At 46.5% G+C, this 24,688-nt stretch overlaps 1 protein-coding gene across 1 annotated transcript in view; it reads right to left on the reverse strand.

Moving 5' to 3' along the window:
* Window positions 1–12,269, reverse strand: part of LOC139748813 (cardioacceleratory peptide receptor-like) — a 114,000-nt gene extending 101,731 nt beyond the window's left edge. The window contains exons 1-2 of the mRNA XM_071662243.1: window positions 12,068–12,269; window positions 11,668–11,984 (exon numbers count right to left, since the gene is read on the reverse strand). Of these exons, the coding sequence (XP_071518344.1) occupies window positions 11,668–11,984; window positions 12,068–12,269 (519 nt within the window). The remainder of the gene's footprint in view (window positions 1–11,667; window positions 11,985–12,067) is intronic.
* Between the last annotated feature and the right edge of the window lie 12,419 nt (window positions 12,270–24,688).

Below are 24,688 nucleotides of genomic sequence, written 5' to 3' on the forward strand. Positions count from 1 at the left end.
TTACATGGCAGCTAGAGACTGAGTGTGAACGAATGGGGCCTTTGTTGTCTTTTCCTAGCGCTACCTCGCACACATGAGGGGGGAGGGGGATGTTATTTCATATGTAGCGAGGTGGCGATGGGAATGAATAAGGCAGACAGTATGAATTATGTACATGTGTATATATGTGATGTCTGTGTGAGTATATATAAGTATACGCTGAGATGTATAGGTATGTATATTTGCGTGTGTGGACGTGTATGTATATACATGTGTATGTGGGCGGGTTGGGCCATTCTTTCGTCTGTTTCCTTGCGCTACCTCGCTAACGCGGGATACAGCGACAAAGCAAAATAAATAAATAAATAAAAAATGAATATATATATATATATATATATATATATATATATATATATATATATATATATATATTCTTATTTAACTAAATGACGTCCTAGCTCCGTCTCTTCGTTGTATATTAAAACGTATTCAATTACATCTGGCTCCAAGAGTGTAGAACTCCCTCCCACATAGTGTACAGAAAGGTTATTACAATCATTACATGAGTACGATGAAAATAAACCACCCAGCACACACACACATACACACACAGACACACACACACACATACACACACACACACACACACACACACACACACACACACACATACACACACACACACAGAGCAATTGAACGTGGAGGGAGTCTTCAGCTCTCTCTCTCTCTCTCTCTCTCTCTCTCTCTCTCTCTCTCTCTCTCTCTCTCTCTCTATCTATCTATCTATCTATCTATCAGGGGGTCTGAGTCAGTGTCATAAGGGCGGGAGTAAAACTGGTAATTGACTAAACCACCGAAGAGATAGATAGATCGATCGATCAATAGATAGATAGATAGATAGATAGATAGATAGGCTGGCTGGGTGAGTTGGTGATAGATGAATAGATAGACTGATAGATAGATAGATAGACTGCTTGACTGACTGACAGGTTGGCTGGGAGAGATGGTGATAGATGGAGAGAGAGAGAGATAGATAGATGAATTGATAAGACAGAACAGCTGAGAGAGAGAGAGAGAGAGAGAGAGAGAGAGAGAGAGAGAGAGAGAGAGAGAGAGAGAGAGAGAGAGAGACTTGCTTGAATTTGCTCTACATAGCACGCGGTGTTCTGAGCCTCCCCTCATTGGTCACAATATTGGTGTAAGAGCGTCCTTGATTGGCTCATCAAAAGCAAGCGCGCAAAAAAGAAAAAAGCACGACTGTGATTGGCTGAAAGTTCCTCTTTGCACTCCCGAGGTCTCATGGAAGCGAGGCTTTGATTGGCCGACAATAGCGGGGTCTTGAACACCCGCCTCGCGATGCTTCATGAAAGCTGGACGTTGATTGGCTGACAGGTGACGGGGGGGGGAGGGGCTTGTGTGTGTGTGTATATATACATATATATATTCTCGAAGCCTTATGAAAGCGAGGCGATGATTGGTTAGCATACGCTTCCACATGTAAGCGAGGTTGTGGTTGGCTGACAGCTCTGTTTACAGGCGTGGATCACATGTAAACAGGTCAACGATTGGCTGACAGCTCTATCTATGCCATGAAACGGGGGCGCTGATAGGTGGAAAACATCCTGACGTCATAAAAAGGGGGGTTGGTCTATATGACCCCCCCCAAGTGTCAGGTCAAAGGTCAAAGCCTTATACCCAAAAGGGGGTCGTGACCTCTGTGCTCAGGGGGTCGTGACCTCTGTGCTCAAGGGGTCGTACTGTCATGTTCAAGGGTCGTATACCGTCGTGTTCAAGGGTCGTATACCGTCGTGCTCAAGGGTCGTATACCGTCGTGCTCAAGGGTCGTATACCGTCGTGTTCAAGGGTCGTACTGTCATGTTCAAGGGTCGTATACCGTCGTGTTCAAGGGTCGTATACCGTCGTGCTCAAGGGTCGTATACCGTCGTGTTCAAGGGTCGTATACCGTCGTGCTCAAGGGTCGTATACCGTCGTGTTCAAGGGTCGTATACCGTCGTGTTCAAGGGTCGTATACCGTCGTGCTCAAGGGGTCGTACTGTCATGTTCAAGGGTCGTATACCGTCGTGCTCAAGGGTCGTATACCGTCGTGTTCAAGGGTCGTATACCGTCGTGTTCAAGGGTCGTATACCGTCGTGCTCAAGGGTCGTATACCGTCGTGTTCAAGGGTCGTATACCGTCGTGTTCAAGGGGTCGTATACCGTCGTGTTCAAGGGTCGTATACCGTCGTGCTCAAGGGTCGTATACCGTCGTGCTCAAGGGGTCCTATACCATCGTGTTCAAGGGTCGTATACCGTCGTGTTCAAGGGGTCGTATACCCTCATGTTCAAGGGGTCGTATACCGTCGTGTTCAAGGGTCGTATACCGTCGTGTTCAAGGGTCGTACTGTCATGTTCAAGGGTCGTACACCGTCGTGTTCAAGGGGTCGTATACCCTCATGTTCAAGGGGTCGTATACCGTCGTGTTCAAGGGTCGTATACCGTCGTGTTCAAGGGTCGTATACCGTCGTGTTCAAGGGTCGTATACCGTCGTGTTCAAGGGTCGTACCGTCGTGTTCAAGGGTCGTATACCGTCGTGTTCAAGGGTCGTATACCGTCGTGTTCAAGGGTCGTATACCGTCGTGCTCAAGGGGTCGTATACCGTCGTGCTCAAGGGTCGTATACCGTCGTGCTCAAGGGTCGTATACCGTCGTGTTCAAGGGTCGTATACCGTCGTGCTCAAGGGGTCCTATACCATCGTGTTCAAGGGTCGTATACCGTCGTGTTCAAGGGTCGTACCATCGTGCTCAAGGGGTCGTACCATCGTGCTCAAGGGTCGTATACCGTCATGCTCAAGGGGTCGTACCGTCGTGCTCAAGGGGGTCGTTCCGTCATGTTCAAGGGGTCGTACCGTCGTGTTCAAGGGGGTCGTACCATCGTGTTCAAGGGGGGTTCACTACACCAACCCACACTCCCATAAGGGGAATAATAAAAGGTGGAATTAGACATCCACTGACTGTCACAAAACTGCTAAGGATTTTTTCCCCCATCTCACACATGTATAAACACCACATCTACGTCTGCAGGGGGGAGAAAAAACAAAAAAAGGCCGGAAAAAAAGGCCACACACAAAAAAGGCCCCCCAAAAAAGGGCCAAAATAAATAAAAGGCCTTCTCCATGCAATGTCTACACACACCGTGTCTCTGCCAGCGGAATGTCTGGTTAAATAACCCCAACCCCTCAACCCCAAGGGCCCTTGTCGGCAACATAACATCCTCCCAACCCCACCCCCACCCCCCTCAGGCAAGGCCGGGCCAACTCCCCCCCACTCCAAGGGCCTTTGTCGGCAACATAACACTCCCCCCCACCACAACCTCCCACCCCACCCCCTAAGGCAAGGCCGGGCCAACTCCCCACCACTCCAAGGGCCCTTGTCGGCAACATAACACCACCCCTCACCCCCTCCCAACCCCCACCCCCTCCAGGCAAGGCCGGGCCAACTCCCCCCCAACCACCCCCCCCCATCCCAAGGGCCCTTGTCGGCAACATAACAGTTTAGTAAAAGGGCTCAAAATGGCCCACACCCCCCCCCCCCCCTCCCCTCAAATAACCTCACAACACGGAGGTGCAAAATTCACTTTATATATTTTCCTAACCACTGAAAATATCTCTGTTTTTTTTTCTTTCTTTCTTTCTTTCTTTCTAAGCAGTTCACACGAGAGAGGTGGCTTGTGAGCAATGATTATGTGATTAAGGAAGTTTTCATGGCACTGCATGAATATATATATATATATATATATATATATATATATATATATATATATATATATATATATATATATATATGTGTGTGTGTGTGTGTGTTTGTGTGTATGCATGTGTGTATGTGTTTGTGTATGTGTGTGTGTGTATGTATGAGTGTATATATGTGAGTGTATGTGTGTGTGTATGAGTGTATATATGTGTGTGTATGTGTGTGTATATGCGTATGTGTGTATGTGTGTGAATATGTGTGTGTGTGTGTGTGAATGTGTGTGTGTGTGTGTATGTGTATGTGTGTATGTGTTTGTGTATGTGTGTGTGTATGTATGAGTGTATATATGTGTGTGTATGTGTGTGTATGAGTGTATATATGTGTGTGTATGTGTGTGTGTGTATGAGTGTATATATGTGTGTGTGTATGAGTGTATATATGTGTGTGTATGTGTATGTGTATGAGTGTGTGTGTATGTATATATAAACACATCACCTGATGGATAAAGTGTGTTACATCATAATGGATTTACCAGGTAAACCAGCAGCTCAAAAACTGTTCGGGTGCTAAAAATTTGCCATCTGAAATTTGGCGACGGAGAGAGAGAGAGAGAGAGAGAGAGAGAGAGAGAGAGAGAGAGAGAGAGAGAGAGAGAGAGAGAGAGAGAGAGAGAGAGAGCCTGTATGGTCTTAGCGAGGACCATATATACACAGTGAGAGCCTGTATGGTCTTAGCAAGGACCATATATATACAGTGAGAGCCTGTATGGTCTTAGCAAGGCCATATATACAGTGAGAGTCTGTATGGTCTTAGCAAGGACAATATATACAGTGAGAGCCCGTATGGTCTTAGCAAGGACCATATATCAGTGAGAGCCGTATGGTTTAGCAAGGAATATATACAGTGAGAGCCCGTATGGTCTTAGCAAGGAACATATATACAGTGAGAGCCTGTATGGTTTTAGCAAGGACCATATATATACAGTGAGAGCTGTATGGTCTTAGCAAGGACCATATATACAGTGGAGCCTGTATGGTCTTAGCAAGGACAAAATATACGTGAGAGTCCCGTATGGTCTTGCAAGGACATATATACAGTGGAGCCTGTATGGTCTTAGCAAGGACCATATATACAGTGAGAGCCTGTTGGTCTTAGCAAGGACCCTATATTTCAGTGAGAGCCTGTATGGTTTAGCAAGGACCATATATACAGTGAGAGGGCCCGTATGGTCTTAGCAAGGACCATATATACAGTGAGAGTTGTATGGTCCTAGCAAGGACCATATATACAGTGAGAGGTAGGGTTTTAGAAGGCCCATATATACAGTGGGCCTGTAGGTTTAGCAAGGCCCATAATAAGTGAGGCTGTATGGTTTAAAGAAAAATTTAAAACAGGAAGGTAGGCTTAGCAAGGACATTATGTAAACCCTTTTGGTTTTACGGCCCAAAACAGTGGGGCCTGAGGTCTTACGCCCCTTTAAAAAAATTCCCCCTTAGGCTAAATTTACCCCCTACAAACCCTTGGGCAGACGGTAGCCCCTTGAAACGCGGTACGACCCTTAGCACGAGGGTCGATTGAAGGGGTACGTTGAGCAGGGACGGTACGACCCTTGAAAAGAGGTAGATTGACAGACGGTCGCCCCTTAAACCCCGGGTGACCTTGAGAGGTTACGCCCCTTGAACAGACGGTAGCCCCTTGCCGACGGTAGGGATTAGACGACGGTTTTAACGACCTTGAAAACGAGGTACGCCCCTTAGCACGACGGTATAGCCCCTTGCAGGGAGGGTACGACGACCCTTGGCACGACGGTAGACCTTGAGCAGACGGTTACCCCCTTGAAAGACGGTACCCCCTTGAGCCCGAGGGGTGCTGTGGATGAAACGTCGTGTTAAGGGTCGTGTCCCTTTGCTAAGGGGTGTATCCCCATTCAAACATAAGACGAAAAGATTTTTTAAAAAAACCAACCATTGTTAAAGTTCCCTAAGAGGCCCCCAAAAACAGATCGAGAGAGCCCTTTTCCCCAAAAAGAATTATCCGAGATTCCCTTTAAAGGGAGTTTAAGGGTGGAATCCCCTTAAAGGAGGGATTACCCTTTTCCCCCGTCGTACCTGGAGTTTTTATTAATTACATCTTAATTTTATTGGTTAATATATTCTGATTAATATAAAGTTGAGTGATCAATATTGAGTTTTGGTTGTCGTATGATCAATATGGTTTAAAGGGGGTAAGCTGTATATAGTGGTGTGATGATTAATAGGTTTTAAAAGGGTGTTTTAGGGTTAAAAATTTTTTGATCAACGGGGTGATCAATCTGATTAAACGTGGGGGTGGTGTATGTAATATTGTATGATAAACGATGATAATTGTATAATAGTGGTTGTGGTGTATGATCAATTTGTCGATAAAGAGTCAATGCTTTTTAAAAAAGTGGGGGGGGGGGTATGATCTATTTTACGATCAAACGTGATCAATGTTTTATTAAACAGTGGTTGTGGTGTATGATAATATTGTATGATCAAAGATGTTAATCTGTATTAATAGTGGGGGTGGTGTTTCAGTATTTACTGATCAAAAGATATCAGCTGTTTAATAGTGGGGGTGGGTATGATCAATTTGTATGATTAAAGATGTCAATCTGTTTAATCAGTGGGGTGGGTATGATAATATTGTAGATAAAAGATACAAAGCTGATTAAACAGTGGTTTGGGGGTATATAAGTATTGTAGAAAAGATGATCAAGCTGTATTTCAGGGTTTGTGGGGATGAAATTTTTGAGAAAAACGATGATCAAGTGTAATAAATAGTGGATGTGGTGTATGAAGTATTGACTGAAAAGATGATAAAACTGTATTAAAAAGGGGTTTTGGGGGTGGTGTATGATCAATATTGATCAAGGAAGGTTGTTGACAAACTGGGGGGGGGCTATGGTGGGGACTACCCCAAGAATGGGTTTTGGTGGGGGTACCGAGACATGGGTTATGGTGGGGATCACCAAAGAGACTGGGGTTTTGGGGTTGGGGACTCCCCAAAAAGAATGGGTTTGGTGGGGGCTCACCCCCAAAGAATGGGTTATGGGGGGGACTACCCCAAAAAAGAATGGTTATGGGGGGACTCACTAAAGGGGTTTTGGGGGAGGGGGACACCCCAGGGGAAAGGGGTTGATGGGGATTACCCCAGGACCCTGATGATGGGGGGCTTACCCCAAGGCCCTGAATATTGGGGGGGTTACCCCAAGAGCCCTGGGGTATGATGGGGACTTTCTCATAGAGAAAGGGGGTTTATGGGGATTACCCCATAGAGAATGGGGTATGTGGGGACTTACCCCTAGGACCCTGGGGGATGATGGGGATTACTTGGACCTGGGGTTGATGGGGACTTACTAAGAAATGGGGTATGATGGGGATTACCCCTAGAGACCATGGGGGATGTGGGGAACCCATATATATATATATATATATATATATATATATGTGTGTGTGTGTGTGTGTGTGTGTGATGATGTGTGTATGTGTTTGTGTATGTGTGTGTGTGTATGTATGAGTGATATTGAGTGTATGTGTGTGTGTATGTAGTGTATATATGTGTGTGTATGTGTGTGTTATGCGTATGTGTGTATGTGTGTGATATGTGTGTGTGTGTGTGTGAATGTGTGTGTGTGTGTGTTGTGTATGTGTGTATGTGTTGTGTTGTGATGTGTTGTATGAGTTATATGTGTGTTGTGTTTGTGTATGAGTGTTTATGTGTGTGTATGTGTGTGTGTGTATGAGTGTATATATGTGTGTGTGTATGAGTGTATATATGTGTGTGTATGTGTATGTGTATGAGTGTGTGTGTATGTATATATAAACACATCACCTGAAGGATAAAGTGTGTTACATCATAATGGATTTACCAGGTAAACCAGCAGCTCAAAAACTGTTCGGGTGCTAAAAATTTGCCATCTGAAATTTGGCGACGGAGAGAGAGAGAGAGAGAGAGAGAGAGAGAGAGAGAGAGAGAGAGAGAGAGAGAGAGAGAGAGAGAGAGAGAGAGAGAGAGAGAGAGAGCCTGTATGGTCTTAGCGAGGATCATATATACACAGTGAGAGCCTGTATGGTCTTAGCAAGGACCATATATATACAGTGAGAGCCTGTATGGTCTTAGCAAGGACCATATATACAGTGAGAGTCTGTATGGTCTTAGCAAGGACCATATATATACAGTGAGAGCCTGTATGGTCTTAGCAAGGACCATATATACAGTGAGAGCCTGTATGGTCTTAGCAAGGACCATATATACAGTGAGAGCCTGTATGGTCTTAGCAAGGAACATATATACAGTGAGAGCCTGTATGGTCTTAGCAAGGACCATATATATACAGTGAGAGCCTGTATGGTCTTAGCAAGGACCATATATACAGTGCGAGCCTGTATGGTCTTAGCAAGGACCATATATACAGTGAGAGTCTGTATGGTCTTAGCAAGGACCATATATACAGTGCGAGCCTGTATGGTCTTAGCAAGGACCATATATACAGTGAGAGCCTGTATGGTCTTAGCAAGGACCATATATACAGTGAGAGCCTGTATGGTCTTAGCAAGGACCATATATACAGTGAGAGCCTGTATGGTCTTAGCAAGGACCATATATACAGTGAGAGTCTGTATGGTCCTAGCAAGGACCATATATACAGTGAGAGCCTGTATGGTCTTAGCAAGGACCATATATACAGTGAGAGCCTGTATGGTCTTAGCAAGGACCATATATACAGTGAGAGCCTGTATGGTCTTAGCAAGGACCATATATACAGTGAGAGCCTGTATGCTCTTAGCAAGGACCATATATACAGTGAGAGCCTGTATGGTCTTAGCAAGGGCCATATATACAGTGAGAGCCTGTATGGTCTTAGCAAGGACCATATATACAGTGAGAGCCTGTATGGTCTTAGCAAGGACCATATATACAGTGAGAGCCTGTATGGTCTTAGCAAGGACCATATATACAGTGAGAGCCTGTATGGTCTTAGCAAGGACCATATATACAGTGAGAGCCTGTATGGTCTTAGCAAGGACCATATATACAGTGAGAGCCTGTATGGTCTTAGCAAGGACCATATATACAGTGAGAGCCTGTATGGTCTTAGCAAGGACCATATATACAGTGAGAGCCTGTATGGTCTTAGCAAGGACCATATATACAGTGAGAGCCTGTATGGTCTTAGCAAGGACCATATATACAGTGAGAGCCTGTATGGTCTTAGCAAGGACCATATATACAGTGAGAGCCTGTATGGTCCTTAAGAACGACAATACAACCATTGAACACGACGGTACGACCCTTGAGCACGACGGTACGACCCTTGAGCGCGACGGTACGACCCGTGAACACGACGGTACGACCCTTGAGCACGACGGTACGACCCTTGAACACGACGGTACGACCCTTCAGCACGACGGTACGATCCTTGAGCACGACGGTACGACCCTTGAGCACGACGGTACGACCCTTGAGCACGGCGGTACGACCCTTGAGCACGACGGTACGACCCTTGAGCACGACGGTACGACCCTTGAGCACGACGGTACGACACCATTGAGCACGACGGTACGACCCTTGAACACGACGGTACGACCCTTGAACACGACGGTACGACCCTTGAGCACGACGGTACGACCCTTGAACACGACGGTACGACGACCCTTGTGCACGACGGTACGACCCTTCAGCACGACGGTATACGACCCTTGAACACGACGGTACGACCCTTCAGCACGACGGTATACGACCCTTGAGCACGACGGTACGACGACCCTTGAACACGACGGTACGACCCTTGAGCACGACGGTATACGACCCTTGAACACGACGGTACAACCCTTGAGCACGACGGTGCTCGTGGATCGTACCGTCGTGTTCAAGGGTCGTCGTACCGTCGTGCTCAAGGGTCGTACTACCCACTTCAAACACATACAGACGAACAAGCATTCTTCTAAAAACACACACATCTGTTCAACGACTGCCTCAAACGAGGCCCCAAAACACGACTCCAGACGAGACGACCATGTCCCCAAAAACGACATATATCCGAGATCTCACCTTAAGGAGCCTTTAAGGGTGGATATGCCCTCCTAAAGCGAGGGATTACCTCCCTTTTCCGCCAGTCGTACCCTGGCAGTTCATCCTCCTCATTAATATACATCATTCATTCTCTATTGGATTAATATCATTCTGATTAATACTGAAGTTGAGTGATCAATATTGAGTCATTGGTCGTGTCGTATGATCAATATGGTCTTCAGCAAGGGGGTGTGAGGAGCACTGTATTGATCAGTGGTGATGTATGATTAATACTGGATTAAACCACCGGTGGTGTTGTAGGATTAATATTGTACTGATCGAACGTGATGCACTGATCAATACTGTATTAATCAGTGGGGGTGGTGTATGATCAATATTGTACTGATTAAACGATGATCAATGCTGTATCAATCAGTGGTTGTGGTGTATGATCAATATTGTACCGATCAAACGATGATCAATGCTGTATTAATCAGTGGGGGTGGTGTATGATCAGTATTGTACTGATCAAACGATGATCAATGCTGTATTAATCAGTGGTTGTGGTGTATGATCAATATTGTACTGATCAAACGATGATTAATGCTGTATTAATCAGTGGGGGTGGTGTATGATCAGTATTGTACTGATCAAACGATGATCAATGCTGTATTAATCAGTGGGGGTGGTGTATGATCAATATTGTACTGATTAAACGATGATCAATACTGTATTAATCAGTGGTTGTGGTGTATGATCAATATTGTACTGATCAAACGATGATCAATGCTGTATTAATCAGTGGTTGTGGTGTATGATCAGTATTGTACTGATCAAACGATGATCAATGCTGTATTAATCAGTGGTTGTGGTGTATGATCAATATTGTACTGATCAAACGATGATCAATGCTGTATTAATCAGTGGTTGTGGTGTATGATCAGTATTGTACTGATCAAACGATGATCAATGCTGTATTAATCAGTGGGGGTGGTGTATGATCAATATTGATCAATGGAAGTGTTGTCTGATCAATATCATGGGAGGGGGAGCTATGGTGGGGACTGACCCCAGAGACATGGGTTATGGTGGGGACTGACCCCAGAGACATGGGTTATGGTGGGGACTCACCCCAAAGAGACATGGGTTATGGTGGGGACTCACCCCAAAGAGACATGGGTTATGGTGGGGACTCACCCCAAAGAGACATGGGTTATGGTGGGGACTCACCCCAAAGAGACATGGGTTATGGTGGGGACTCACCTCAAAGGGTTATGGGGGTATGACGGGGACTTACCTCACAGGACCATGAGGTATGATGGGGACTTACCTCACAGGACCATGAGGTATGATGGGGACTTACCTCACAGGACCATGAGGTATGATGGGGACTTACCTCATAGAGACCATGGGGTATGATGGGGACTTACATCATAGAGACCATGGGGTATGATGGGGACTTACCTCATAGAGACCATGGGGTATGATGGGGACTTACCTCATAGAGACCATGGGGTATGATGGGGACTTACCTCACTGGACCATGGGGTATGATGGGGACTTACCTCATAGAGACCATGGGGTATGATGGGGACTTACCTCATAGAGACCATGGGGTATGATGGGGACTTACCTCACATGACCATGGAACATGATTGGGGACTTACCTCACAGGACCATGGAACATGATGGAGACTTACCTCATAGAGACCATGGGGTATGATGGGGACTTACCTCATAGAGACCATGGGGTATGATGGGGACTTACCTCATAGAGACCATGGGGTATGATGGGGACTTACCTCATAGAGACCATGGGGTATGATGGGGACTTACATCATAGAGACCATGGGGTATGATGGGGACTTACCTCATAGAGACCATGGGGTATGATGGGGACTTACCTCATAGAAGAAGTAGGAGTCCCCAGGGAGAGTGGTTGTGTTGGTGAGGCTGGAGGGGACGGTGAAGTTGCCACAAGAACCGGTCGCCAGGTGCAAGGGATTCGAACAGTTGGCCTCGTTGCTGGCGTCTTCCAGGACCAGAAGCAGGCCGTCATTGGTCCAGGACGAGCCGTTGTTGTACTCCCTGGATGCTGATTGGCTGCCGCTGCTGACCTCCTGGAACGTGCTAATATCCTCCTGGAACGCGCCACTACCCTCCTGGAACACGCCACTACCCCTGGAAGGCGCCACTACCCTCCTGGAAGGCGCCACTAGCCCTCCTGGAAGGCGCCACTACCCTCCTGGAAGGCGCCACTGCCCTCCTGGAAGGCGCCACTGCCCTTCTGGAACGCGCCACTACCCTCCTGGAAGGCGCCACTGTCCTTCTGGAACACGCCACTACCCTCCTGGAATACGCCACTACCCTCCTGGAATGCACCACTACCCTCCTGGAACACGCCACGGCCCTCCTGGAAGGCGCTACTACCCTCCTGGAAGACGCCACTACCCTCCTGGAAGGCGTCCGTATGGTTGAAGCGGGAGGTTACGACTTGACCCGGCATAGTGGGTGACCTCATGACACGGCAGGTCAGGTCAGAGCAGGTCAGCGCGGGCCCCTCCCTTCTGGTAGCAGGTCAGCCACGAGAGAGGAGCTGGTGGTCACCACCTGTGTACCAGCTGGGCCATGAAGGGGTCTGGAATGATGGAGGAGGAGCTGGTGGTCACCACCTGTGTACCAGCTGGGCCATGAAGGGGGTCTGGAGTGATGGTTGAGGGAGGAGCTGGTGGCTCTGGACGAAGAAGTGGAGGGCGTATCCTCTGGCTCGACACCTTTTTCGTTAAACGGGAAGACCTGGCGATCTCTGAGAGAGGGATCCAACCTGACCTGGGGACCAATGGGAGATATATATATATATATATATATATACATTATATATTATATACATTATATATATACATTCTTTCTTGACACTCCACCGTGACCTGGGGACCAATGGAGAAAGTAAGGCATGTGTACGTGTAGGAAGAGAGGAAAGTGATTGGTTCTCAGTGAATGTAGGTTTGCGGCAGGGGTGTGTGATGTCTCCATGGTTGTTTAATTTGTTTATGGATGGGGTTGTTAGGGAGGTGAATGCAAGAGTTTTGGAAAGAGGGGCAAGTATGAAGTCTGTTGGGGATGAGAGAGCTTGGGAAGTGAGTCAGTTGTTGTTCGCTGATGATACAGCGCTGGTGGCTGATTCATGTGAGAAACTGCAGAAGCTGGTGACTGAGTTTGGTAAAGTGTGTGAAAGAAGAAAGTTAAGAGTAAATGTGAATAAGAGCAAGGTTATTAGGTACAGTAGGGTTGAGGGTCAAGTCAATTGGGAGGTAAGGTTGAATGGAGAAAAACTGGAGGAAGTAAAGTGTTTTAGATATCTGGGAGTGGATCTGGCAGCGGATGGAACCATGGAAGCGGAAGTGGATCATAGGGTGGGGGAGGGGGCGAAAATCCTGGGAGCCTTGAAGAATGTGTGGAAGTCGAGAACATTATCTCGGAAAGCAAAAATGGGTATGTTTGAAGGAATAGTGGTTCCAACAATGTTGTATGGTTGCGAGGCGTGGGCTATGGATAGAGTTGTGCGCAGGAGGATGGATGTGCTGGAAATGAGATGTTTGAGGACAATGTGTGGTGTGAGGTGGTTTGATCGAGTAAGTAACGTAAGGGTAAGAGAGATGTGTGGAAATAAAAAGAGCGTGGTTGAGAGAGCAGAAGAGGGTGTTTTGAAGTGGTTTGGGCACATGGAGAGAATGAGTGAGGAAAGATTGACCAAGAGGATATATGTGTCGGAGGTGGAGGGAACGAGAAGTGGGAGACCAAATTGGAGGTGGAAAGATGGAGTGAAAAAGATTTTGCGTGATCGGGGCCTGAACATGCAGGAGGGTGAAAGGCGGGCAAGGAATAGAGTGAATTGGATCGATGTGGTATACCGGGGTTGACGTGCTGTCAGTGGATTGAATCAGGGCATGTGAAGCGTCTGGGGTAAACCATGGAAAGCTGTGTAGGTATGTATATTTGCGTGTGTGGACGTATGTATATACATGTGTATGGGGGGGGGTTGGGCCATTTCTTTCGTCTGTTTCCTTGCGCTACCTCGCAAACGCGGGAGACAGCGACAAAGCAAAAAAAATAAAAGGAAAAATATACATTATATATACATTATATACATTATATATATACATTCATTCTTGCCACTCCACCGTGACCTGGGGACCAATTGGAGAAGACCTGAATAGACCTGTGGTAAGACAGAGGTCGCCCATGAGTGAATACTTTCCTTATTACAGGCCATGGAAGATATATATATATATATATATATATATATATATATATATATATATATATATATATATATATATATATATATACATTATATATACATTCTTCCTTGACGCTATTCCTGACTGTGTGTGTGTGTGTGTGTGTGTGTGTCTTGTATTATTCCAGAGGTTCCAGTTATGAGCTGAGAGCCTCCAGGGAGGACAGACCCTCTGTGAAACATAAGGAAAGAGCTTCAGAAATAGATGTGTCATAAGAGAAAGAAGAGGTGAAGGAGGAGATGAAGGAGGACAGAAGAAGAAGAAGAAGAAGAAGAAGAAGAAGAAGAAGAAGAAGAAGAAGAAGAAACAGAAGAAGAAGAGGAACAAGTGGATGATAAAGAAGAAGAAGAAGAAGAAGAAGAAGAAGAAGAAGAAGAAGAAGAAGAAGAGGAAGAAGTGGATGATAAAGAAGAAGAAGAAGAAGAAGAAGAAGAAGAAGAAGAAGAAGAAGAAGAAGAAGAAGAAGAGGAAGAAGTGGATGATAAAGAAGAAGAAGAAGAAGAAGAAGAAGAAGAAGAAGAAGAAGAAGAAGAAGAAGAAGAAGAAGAAGAAACAGAAGAGGAAGAAGTGGATGATAAAGAAGAAGAAGAAGAAGAAGAAGAAGAAGAAGAAGAAGAAGAAGAAGAAGAAGAAGAAGAGGGAGTCTAAGAGTCCTATCTTTTTTTGAACGAGGAGTTGGGGGGAAAAAAAAACCCTGTCTTTTGAAGAGGGTTTGGCTTTGTAACCATTAAGGGAGAGTTAACTGGCCAGCTCTCGCGTTTCCGCTTCGTCGCTAACGAAAACTTAATCATATCAAACAGAAGTTCAGAAGGAAATCGCTTTCACACACTTTACCCTCGGTCGTTGAACCAAAGGAAACATGAACTTTACAATATGCTTCAGTTCTCTTAGAGGGGTATTAGAGGAACTAATAGTAAGAGTCATTCAATTTTCCGTCGTGTATTTCCAGGTTTCCACTTCGGTTTCCTTCAAAAGGGAAATTATGCTCTTCCAGCACACACACACACACACACACACACACACACACACACACACACACACACACACACATTGGCTCTCGATATATATGGAAAATCATCAGCGATAATTGGATGGGGGGGGGGGGGGGTGACTGGAATCAAAGTTCTAGTTGGGGTATCTGGAAACCAGAGGGTTAGAGCTCTGGAAGGCCGCAGCCTTAGAACTGGAGGTCTGGAAGACCACAGCCCTGGAACTGGAGGTCTGGAAGGCCATAGCCTTAGGACTGGAAGTCTGGAAGACCACAGCCTTAGAACTGGAGGTCTGGAAGACCACAGCCCTGGAACTGGAGGTCTGGAAGACCACAGCCTTAGAACTGGAGGTCTGGAAGACCACCGCCCTGGAACTGGAGGTCTGGAAGGCCACAGCCTTAGAACTGGAGCTCTGGAAGGCCACAGCCTTAGAACTGGAGGTCTGGAAGACCACAGCCCTGGAACTGGAGGTCTGGAAGGCCATAGCCTTAGGACTGGAGCTCTGGAAGACCACAGCCTTAGAACTGGAGGTCTGGAAGACCACCGCCCTGGAACTGGAGGTCTGGAAGGCCACAGCCTTAGAACTGGAGCTCTGGAAGACCACAGCCTTAGAACTGGAGGTCTGGAAGACCACCGCCCTGGAACTGGAGGTCTGGAAGACCACAGCCCTGGAACTGGAGGTCTGGAAGACCACAGCCCTGGAACTGGAGGTCTGGAAGGCCACCGCCCTGGAACTGGAGGTCTGGAAGACCACAGCCCTGGAACTGGAGGTCTGGAAGGCCACATCCCTGGAACTGGAGGTCTGGAAGACCACAGCTCTGGAACTGGAGGTCTGGAAGACCACAGCCCTGGAACTGGAGGTCTGGAAGACCACAGCCCTGGAACTGGAGGTCTGGAAGACCACAGCCCTGGAACTGGAGGTCTGGAAGACCACAACCCTGGAACTGGAGGTCTGGAAGACCACAGCCCTGGAACTGGAGGTCTGGAAGACCACAGCCTTAGAACTGGAGGTCTGGAAGACCACCGCCCTGGAACTGGAGATCTGGAAGACCACAGCCCTGGAACTGGAGGTCTGGAAGACCACAGCCCTGGAACTGGAGCTCTGGAAGGCCACAGCCCTGGAACTGGAGGTCTGGATGACCATAGCTCTGGAACTGGAGGTCTGGAAGACCACAGCCCTGGAACTGGAGGTCTGGAAGGCCACAACCCTGGAACTGGAGGTCTTGAAGGCCATAGCCTTAGGACTGGAAGTCTGGAAGACCACAGCCTTAGAACTGGAGGTCTGGAAGACCACAGCCCTGGAACTGGAGCTCTGGAAGGCCACAGCCCTGGAACTGGAGGTCTGGAAGGCCATAGCCTTAGGACTGGAAGTCTGAAAGACCTCAGCCTTAGAACTGGAGGTCTGGAAGACCACAGCCCTGGAACTGGAGGTCTGGAAGGCCACAGCCCTGGAACTGGAGGTCTGGAAGGCCACAGCCCTGGAACAAGAGCTCTGGAAGGCCACAGCCCTGGAACTGGAGGTCTGGATGACCACAGCTCTGGAACTGGAGGTCTGGAAGGCCACAGCCCTGGAACTGGAGGTCTGGAAGGCCACAGCCCTGGAACTGGAGGTCTGGAAGGCCACATCCCTGGAACTGGAGGTCTGGAAGACCACAGCTCTGGAACTGGAGGTCTGGAAGACCACAGCCCTGGAACTGGAGGTCTGGAAGACCACAGCCCTGGAACTGGAGGCCTGGAAGACCACAGCCCTGGAACTGGAGGTCTGGAAGACCACAGCCCTGGAACTGGAGGTCTGGAAGACCACAGCCCTGGAACTGGAGGTCTGGAAGACCACAGCCCTGGAACTGGAGGTCTGGAAGACCACAGCCCTGGAACTGGAGGTCTGGAAGACCACAGCCTTAGAACTGGAGGTCTGGAAGACCACAGCCCTGGAACTGGAGATCTGGAAGACCACAGCCCTGGAACTGGAGGTCTGGAAGACCACAGCCCTGGAACTGGAGGTCTGGAAGGCCACAGCCCTGGAACTGGAGGTCTGGAAGACCACAGCCCTGGAACTGGAGGTCTGGAAGGCCACAGCCCTGGAACAAGAGCTCTGGAAGGCCACAGCCCTGGAACTGGAGGTCTGGAAGGCCACAGCCCTGGAACTGGAGGTCTGGAAGGCCACAGCCCTGGAACAAGAGCTCTGGAAGGCCACAGCCCTGGAACTGGAGGTCTGGAAAACCACAGCTCTGGAACTGGAGGTCTGGAAGACCACAGCCCTGGAACAAGAGCTCTGGAAGGCCACAGACCTGGAACCGGAGCTCTGGAAGACCACAGCCCTGGAACTGGAGGTCTGGAAGACCACAGCCCTGGAACAAGAGCTCTGGAAGGCCACAGCCCTGGAACAAGAGCTCTGGAAGGCCACAGCCCTGGAACAAGAGCTCTGGAAGGCCACAGTCCTGGAACTGGAGGTCTGGAAGGCCACACTTACAAAGGGGATAGAGTTATTGATAAACACGAGTTGTCAAAGACCAAAAGGTGTGCTGGAAGACTGGAGCTCCGGAGCTGGAAGCCAGGAAAGTTTTATATCAGCTTTGGAAGACTCGATTCTTGGAACTCACGAAGAGTATAAGATCCATCCAGGAGGAAGGAAGGTAAGGCGGTCCTGGAAGACAGTCTCAGCAGAGGAAACTGGTCACTGGCTGAGCAACTTTGCAAGGGAATTTGACGTCTAAGTCATTCACTTCTTGCTAAAACAGGATTTGATCTTAGAAGTTGAAGACCGGGGCTTCGAACAGGAGACACCAAGGTTGATGGATCACAACCTCTGACCTTTGGCTCATGATTATACTCGTCCTTATGACCAGCTGATCCAAAAGGCTCTCTTTCTTGCCTCACTGTGTCACTACATTTCCACTTTACACTTACACTTTTACAGATATCCAACATATAAGTGTAAATATATATAAATCCCAAAACATGAAATGGCGTCCTAGCTACGTCTCTTCGTTGTATATCAACTGACTGTTATATTTCTCTCTTGCATCCCCCCTGATAATGTGATTATGACACGAAAGTGCACTTGGCAACTTAGCGTGTTTCATTTCCCCCGTGGACTCAAAGGAAATAATATATATATATATATATATATATATATATATATATATATATATATATATATATATATATATATATATATGTATTCCCTGGGGATAGGGGAGAAAGAATACTTGCCACGTATTCCCTGCGTGTCGTAGAAGGCGACTAAAAGGGAAGGGAGCGGGGAGCTGGAAATCCTCCCCTCTCGTTTTTAATCTTCCAAAAGAAGGAACAGAGAAGGGGGCCAGGTGAGGATATTCCCTCAAAGGCTCAGTCCTCTGTTCTTAACGCTACCTCGCCAGCGCGGGAAATGGCGAACGGTATGAAATAGATATATCAAAAACAAACGTTGACTTAGAACAGAATTCGGTCACCCAAACACGTTTCCAGGATCTTAACATTAAACAGTTTCTCCTATTTTTTTGCTGATAATTCCCCAAGTTTGAGCGATGAAGCGCAAAGTTGTCGCTGGGAAAAACACACACACACACACACACACACACACACACACACACACACACACACACACACATACACACACACACACACACACACACATACACACACATACAGAGAGAGAGAGAGAGAGAGAGAGAGAGAGAGAGAGAGAGAGAGAGAGAGAGAGAGAGACTACGAGAGAGACGAAAGAGAGAGAGAGAGAGAGAGACTACGAGAGAGAGAGAGAGAGAGAGAGAGAGAGAGAGAGAGAGAGAGAGAGAGAGAGAGAGAGAGAGAGAGAGAGAGAGAGAGAGAGAAGGAGACTCTGAGAGAGACGAGAGAGAGAGATACATACACAATCGTCAGTGAGGTATATGTATATATATATATATTTCATGTTATAATAACCTCGTCTTTTCAGACCCCCTCAAAACACTGTTTTCTTGGCACGAAAGCCAGCTAGAGCCATCTGCAGCCACCTGACGCCACAGAGGGTTCTCACTGACCTCTTTAACACCGCCTCTCTCCCTCCTGAGCCATCTGTCTAGCTGGCTCTCACCCATCCCCCCCTTCACAAACCACCTCCGTAAACCATCTGTTCTCTTAGCTTACCCCATCCCCCTCCCTCACAACCACCTCTTTACCACCTCTTCTCCTAAGCCATCTGTCTAACAGGTTCCATCCCCCTTCACAACCATCTCTTTACCACCTCCTCCTCTCCCTATACCATCTGTCTAGCTGGCTCCCAACCTCTTCTCCCCCCCCCCCTTCACAAACACCTCCCTAAACCACACCACACACCCACCCACCTCACAACCACCTCATCTCCCTCATGGTCCAGCCACACAGCTCCCTCACCACTCACACCTGCCTCATCTCCACACACACCTGGCTCTGACGTCCTTTGATATATACATCTCGCTTCAGCGCCTACCACGACCCTCACACTCGAATGATGTGTAAGGGTGTGACATAAACAGCTCTGTGGTATTACATAAAAGCAGTGTTTACGATCCCTCTAACTTTCTAGATAACTAACTTTTATTTATCACTTGATTAGAGACGTTTTCCAGGTGACTCCACTTTGATTTATCACTTCATTAAAATCGTTCTGATAAATGTGGTGTCAGAAAACGAACGACTTCAAGTAAAAGGTCCATTTAAACGTCAGAAACGAACGACTTCAAATTATAAAAGGCCCCTTTTTTAAACGCTGATAAATGAATTATCTTGTTTATTCTGCTAATCTCGATTACTCTATGAGGAGGAACTCACGAGGCTAAAGTGACACAGACCAAAATATATATTCATCATTGCTCAGAATAATGAAGACGAGGTGGACAAAATGGTTATTCTCAAGACATGTTCAGCAAACCCGAGATGATTCAGTTCAAACGGTTCTGGCAACGCGCCGTCGAGAGAGAGAGAGAGAGAGAGAGAGAGAGAGAGAGAGAGAGAGAGAGAGAGAGAGAGAGAGAAATATATATATATTAACCAGGAAATCCTTAAGAGCCTAATGGTGGGGAAGCGAGACTTGAAGCAATGGAGAGTGTGACATGATTCGTACACACATCAAGACGAATGTGAAAAAAAAAAAAACAAGTGAGTGACAGAGAGAGAGAGAGAGAGAGAGAGAGAGTGTGTGTGTGAACGATCTCGAGAACTCTCTCACTGTTGAAGATGGGCGACGTGTCGTACACGACCACCTCCCCTCACCTGACCAATTCTCATTACCCTTCCTTTCCTTTAATTTACTCGACCAACTCTCACACACTTTTTCTACTTGACTCTACTTCGACACAGGAGCTTCTTCATTTGCAACAGCATAATAGGGAAATCATCAAGTATCGTCAACAGGAAAAGGTATTTTCTTGGGTCTATTACGACACTTTGTGGACAAAAAGCCATAGGTGACCAAACGAGTATAGTAGACGAACTTCCATGCATTGGATACCCCCGACTGGTATCCAATGCGACAGCGCGTGGGTTCGAAAGAGGATTGACGTGGGGGATGAGAAGGGGATAAATACGACCCTAAGAAGCCATAAAACCATCGAATGCTTTCGTAATACATGTGGATTGGAAAGGGGATCAACCTAGATGGAGAGAAGGTAAGGTTTTTCGCTCGTGGTCGAGAGAGAAAAAAAAAGAGGGGGCAAGATAAGCATTAGAAGCAGCGAAGATAAGGGTCAGGTCTTGTCAGCTGGATGGGACTCTCAGGTCACACTGCTGTACGTGGAGGGTCAACAAGGAACAAGGGAGGGGGGGGGGGGAGGCTGCTGACGGAAATAGAAGCTTTAACTAAAGAGAAAACGTGTACGAAACGGGTTAGAGACCAATTGGATAAGGAGTGTAGCATGGATATGTATATATACTTGATGTTTCCCCGTTGTGTTTTCGTCCTACTTGACGAAGACTTTGGTCATACTTGGGGTCAAAGGTCGAGGTCACATATCACCAATGTGTGCTACGCCGATATGACCGCAGCGGGGCTGCCAGCCGTAGGTAGAATCAGCACTAAGGGTAGGTTTAGTGTATGTTCTCTATACCCTTCTATCCCTCACACAGACGAAATGGATCCAACTCACCCCAAAGTTATTCTAATTTTTTATATTTACATAATTTCCCCCTCTCATTATTCTTTTTTTTTACCAGATTTTTACGTAAATTAAGAATGATTCGATTTCCAGGGGGAAAAGTGTCGTCCCGGAAACACTTGACAGATCAGAACCCGAACTCTGATTGGCTGGTGATGAGTCCAACCAGCCAACCACACTCTGGCCCTTTAGACCCAACCCCCAACCCACTTAACCTCACGTCCCCATTATGAGACTTCAACCTCCTAAACCAGAATTATCTCAGGGGGGTGTGGAATGGCAGGACCCCTCGACATTCAACCCATCAGTCATCGGTTCGAACCCCTACCCCACCCCTTCAACCCTATACATCTCAGTCATCGGTTCGAACCCCCACCTCACCAACCCTATATATCTCAGTCATCGGTTCGAACCCCCACACCTTCCCAACCCTATATATCTCAGTCATCGGTTCGAACCCCCACACCTTCCCAACCCTATATATCTCAGTCATCGGTTCGAACCCCCACCTTCCCAACCCTATATATCTCAGTCATCGGTTCGAACCCCTACACCTTCCCAACCCTATATATCTCAGTCATCGGTTCGAACCCCCCACCTTCCCAACCCTATATATCTCAGTCATCGGTTCGAACCCCCACCTTCCCAACCCTATATATCTCAGTCATCGGTTCGAACCCCCACACCTTCCCAACCCTATATATCTCAGTCATCGGTTCGAACCCCCCACCTTCCCAACCCTATATATCTCAGTCATCGGTTCGAACCCCACACCTTCCCAACCCTATATATCTCAGTCATCGGTTCGAAGCCCCACACCTTCCCAACCCTATATATCTCAGTCATCGGTTCGAACCCCCACACCTTCCCAACCCTATATATCTCAGTCATCGGTTCGAACCCCCACACCTTCCCAACCCTATATATCTCAGTCATCGGTTCGAACCCCCCACCCCCTCAACCCTATATATCTCAGTCATCGGTTCGAACCCCCACACCTTCCCAACCCTATATATCTCAGTCATCGGTTCGAACCCCCACACCTTCCCAACCCTATATATCTCAGTCATCGGTTCGAACCCTCCACCCTCCCAACCCTATATATCTCCCCCCCATTGTTTATGGGTCAGACCCATGCCCCTGGGGGAAGGTAGCAGACGAAGTTCTTGCCACAGGGGGACTTCCAATCTCCCTCATGGGTCGTCTAACTTCCCTACCCTAGTGGCTCCACAGGGGAGAGAGAGAGAGAGAGAGAGAGAGAGAGAGAGAGAGAGAGAGAGAGAGAGAGAGAGAGTGTGGTGTCTCTCAAACTCCCCATGCAAACGTTTATGGCTCTATGTCGTGTCGGGAAAACGTTTTCTGCTCCGGTGTCAAGCGTGGAAACGTTTCTTGGCTCGAATAATGCAAGACGAAAACGTATCTTAGCCCACTTGGGGCCCACCTACCACCTCCCCCCCGTACCCCCACCTACACCCTTTCTCCATGTACATTAAGAAAGAAAAATACAAAAGTCTAAAAAAAAAAAACTTTGAAAAACATGAAATTCAAAAAGCTTTTGAGAAATTCATAGTTTTTGAAAAACAGAAAAAAAAAATATATATATTTTTTCAAAATTAATCCATCATAAAAGAACTACTTTGTTTTCTATTAATAATCTTTACATTGAACGTAAAATGAATGAGAAAATTCATAAACTTCTCGTTATAGAAAAATAAATAAATATATAATGAGAAGGAGGCAACTCTCACGTGTCATCAGTTGCCAATACGTAAATAGTGTAACTATTTTTTTCCCCCCTATCCCAGACTCACTCAATTCTTTACAGATAAAATCAATAATTCTAATTCAAAAACCCGTCTACGATAACGCTTATCTAATTCATGCAACGTACAGATAACAAAATGGCCTAACATACTTTACACAAATACTTAAATAGGTTCAAGAAAGGAAGATAAGATTGATAAGAGAATATTAATGGAATATTATATGAAGATTTTAACTTGCTCAAGTTAGACACGGAAGAGGTTGATGAACCGAAGATAAGAAAGATAAGAAAAAAAATATTGATAGAATATTCAGAAGGATATGAGCCCGAGTTATGTGACATATACGCCAATATATTCCTAGTATATCGGGGCTTGTCAGTAAACCCCCCCCCCCCCACACACACACACACACGCACGATATATAAAGCAAATATAGTGGTGGGAAAAGCCTCCATTAAAAGCATTAGGTATGATATAGATGGACAGATATATATATATATATATATATATATATATATATATATATATATATATATATATATATATATATATATATGTTCTGGAAGGAGGTAAATAAAGTGCGTAAGACAAGGGAGCAAATGGGAACTTCAGTGAAGGGCGCAAATGGGGAGGTGATAACAAGTAGTGGTGATGTGAGAAGGAGATGGAATGAGTATTTTGAAGGTTTGTTGAATGTGTTTGATGATAGAGTGGCAGATATAGGGTGTTTTGGTCGAGGTGGTGTGCAAAGTGAGAGGGTTAGGGAAAATGATTTGGTAAACAGAGAAGAGGTAGTAAAAGCTTTGCGGAAGATGAAAGCCGGCAAGGCAGCAGGTTTGGATGGTATTGCAGTGGAATTTATTAAAAAAGGGGGTGACTGTATTGTTGACTGGTTGGTAAGGTTATTTAATGTATGTATGACTCATGGTGAGGTGCCTGAGGATTGGCGGAATGCGTGCATAGTGCCATTGTACAAAGGCAAAGGGGATAAGAGTGAGTGCTCAAATTACAGAGGTATAAGTTTGTTGAGTATTCCTGGTAAATTATATGGGAGGGTATTGATTGAGAGGGTGAAAGCATGTACAGAGCATCAGATTGGGGAAGAGCAGTGTGGTTTCAGAAGTGGTAGAGGATGTGTGGATCAGGTGTTTGCTTTGAAGAATGTATGTGAGAAATACTTAGAAAAGCAAATGGATTTGTATGTAGCATTTATGGATCTGGAGAAGGCATATGATAGAGTTGATAGAGATGCTCTGTGGAAGGTATTAAGAATATATGGTGTAGGAGGAAAGTTGTTAGAAGCAGTGAAAAGTTTTTATCGAGGATGTAAGGCATGTGTACGTGTAGGAAGAGAGGAAAGTGATTGCTTCTCAGTGAATGTAGGTTTGCGGCAGGGGTGTGTGATGTCTCCATGGTTGTTTAATTTGTTTATGGATGGGGTTGTTAGGGAGGTAAATGCAAGAGTTTTGGAAAGAGGGGCAAGTATGAAGTCTGTTGGGGATGAGAGAGCTTGGGAAGTGAGTCAGTTGTTGTTCGCTGATGATACAGCGCTGGTGGCTGATTCATGTGAGAAACTGCAGAAGCTGGTGACTGAGTTTGGTAAAGTGTGTGGAAGAAGAAAGTTAAGAGTAAATGTGAATAAGAGCAAGGTTATTAGGTACAGTAGGGTTGAGGGTCAAGTCAATTGGGAGGTGAGTTTGAATGGAGAAAAACTGGAGGAAGTGAAGTGTTTTAGATATCTGGGAGTGGATCTGGC

Source organism: Panulirus ornatus, chromosome 5, assembly GCF_036320965.1.
Source record: "Panulirus ornatus isolate Po-2019 chromosome 5, ASM3632096v1, whole genome shotgun sequence".
Classification (NCBI taxonomy): domain Eukaryota; kingdom Metazoa; phylum Arthropoda; class Malacostraca; order Decapoda; family Palinuridae; genus Panulirus; species Panulirus ornatus.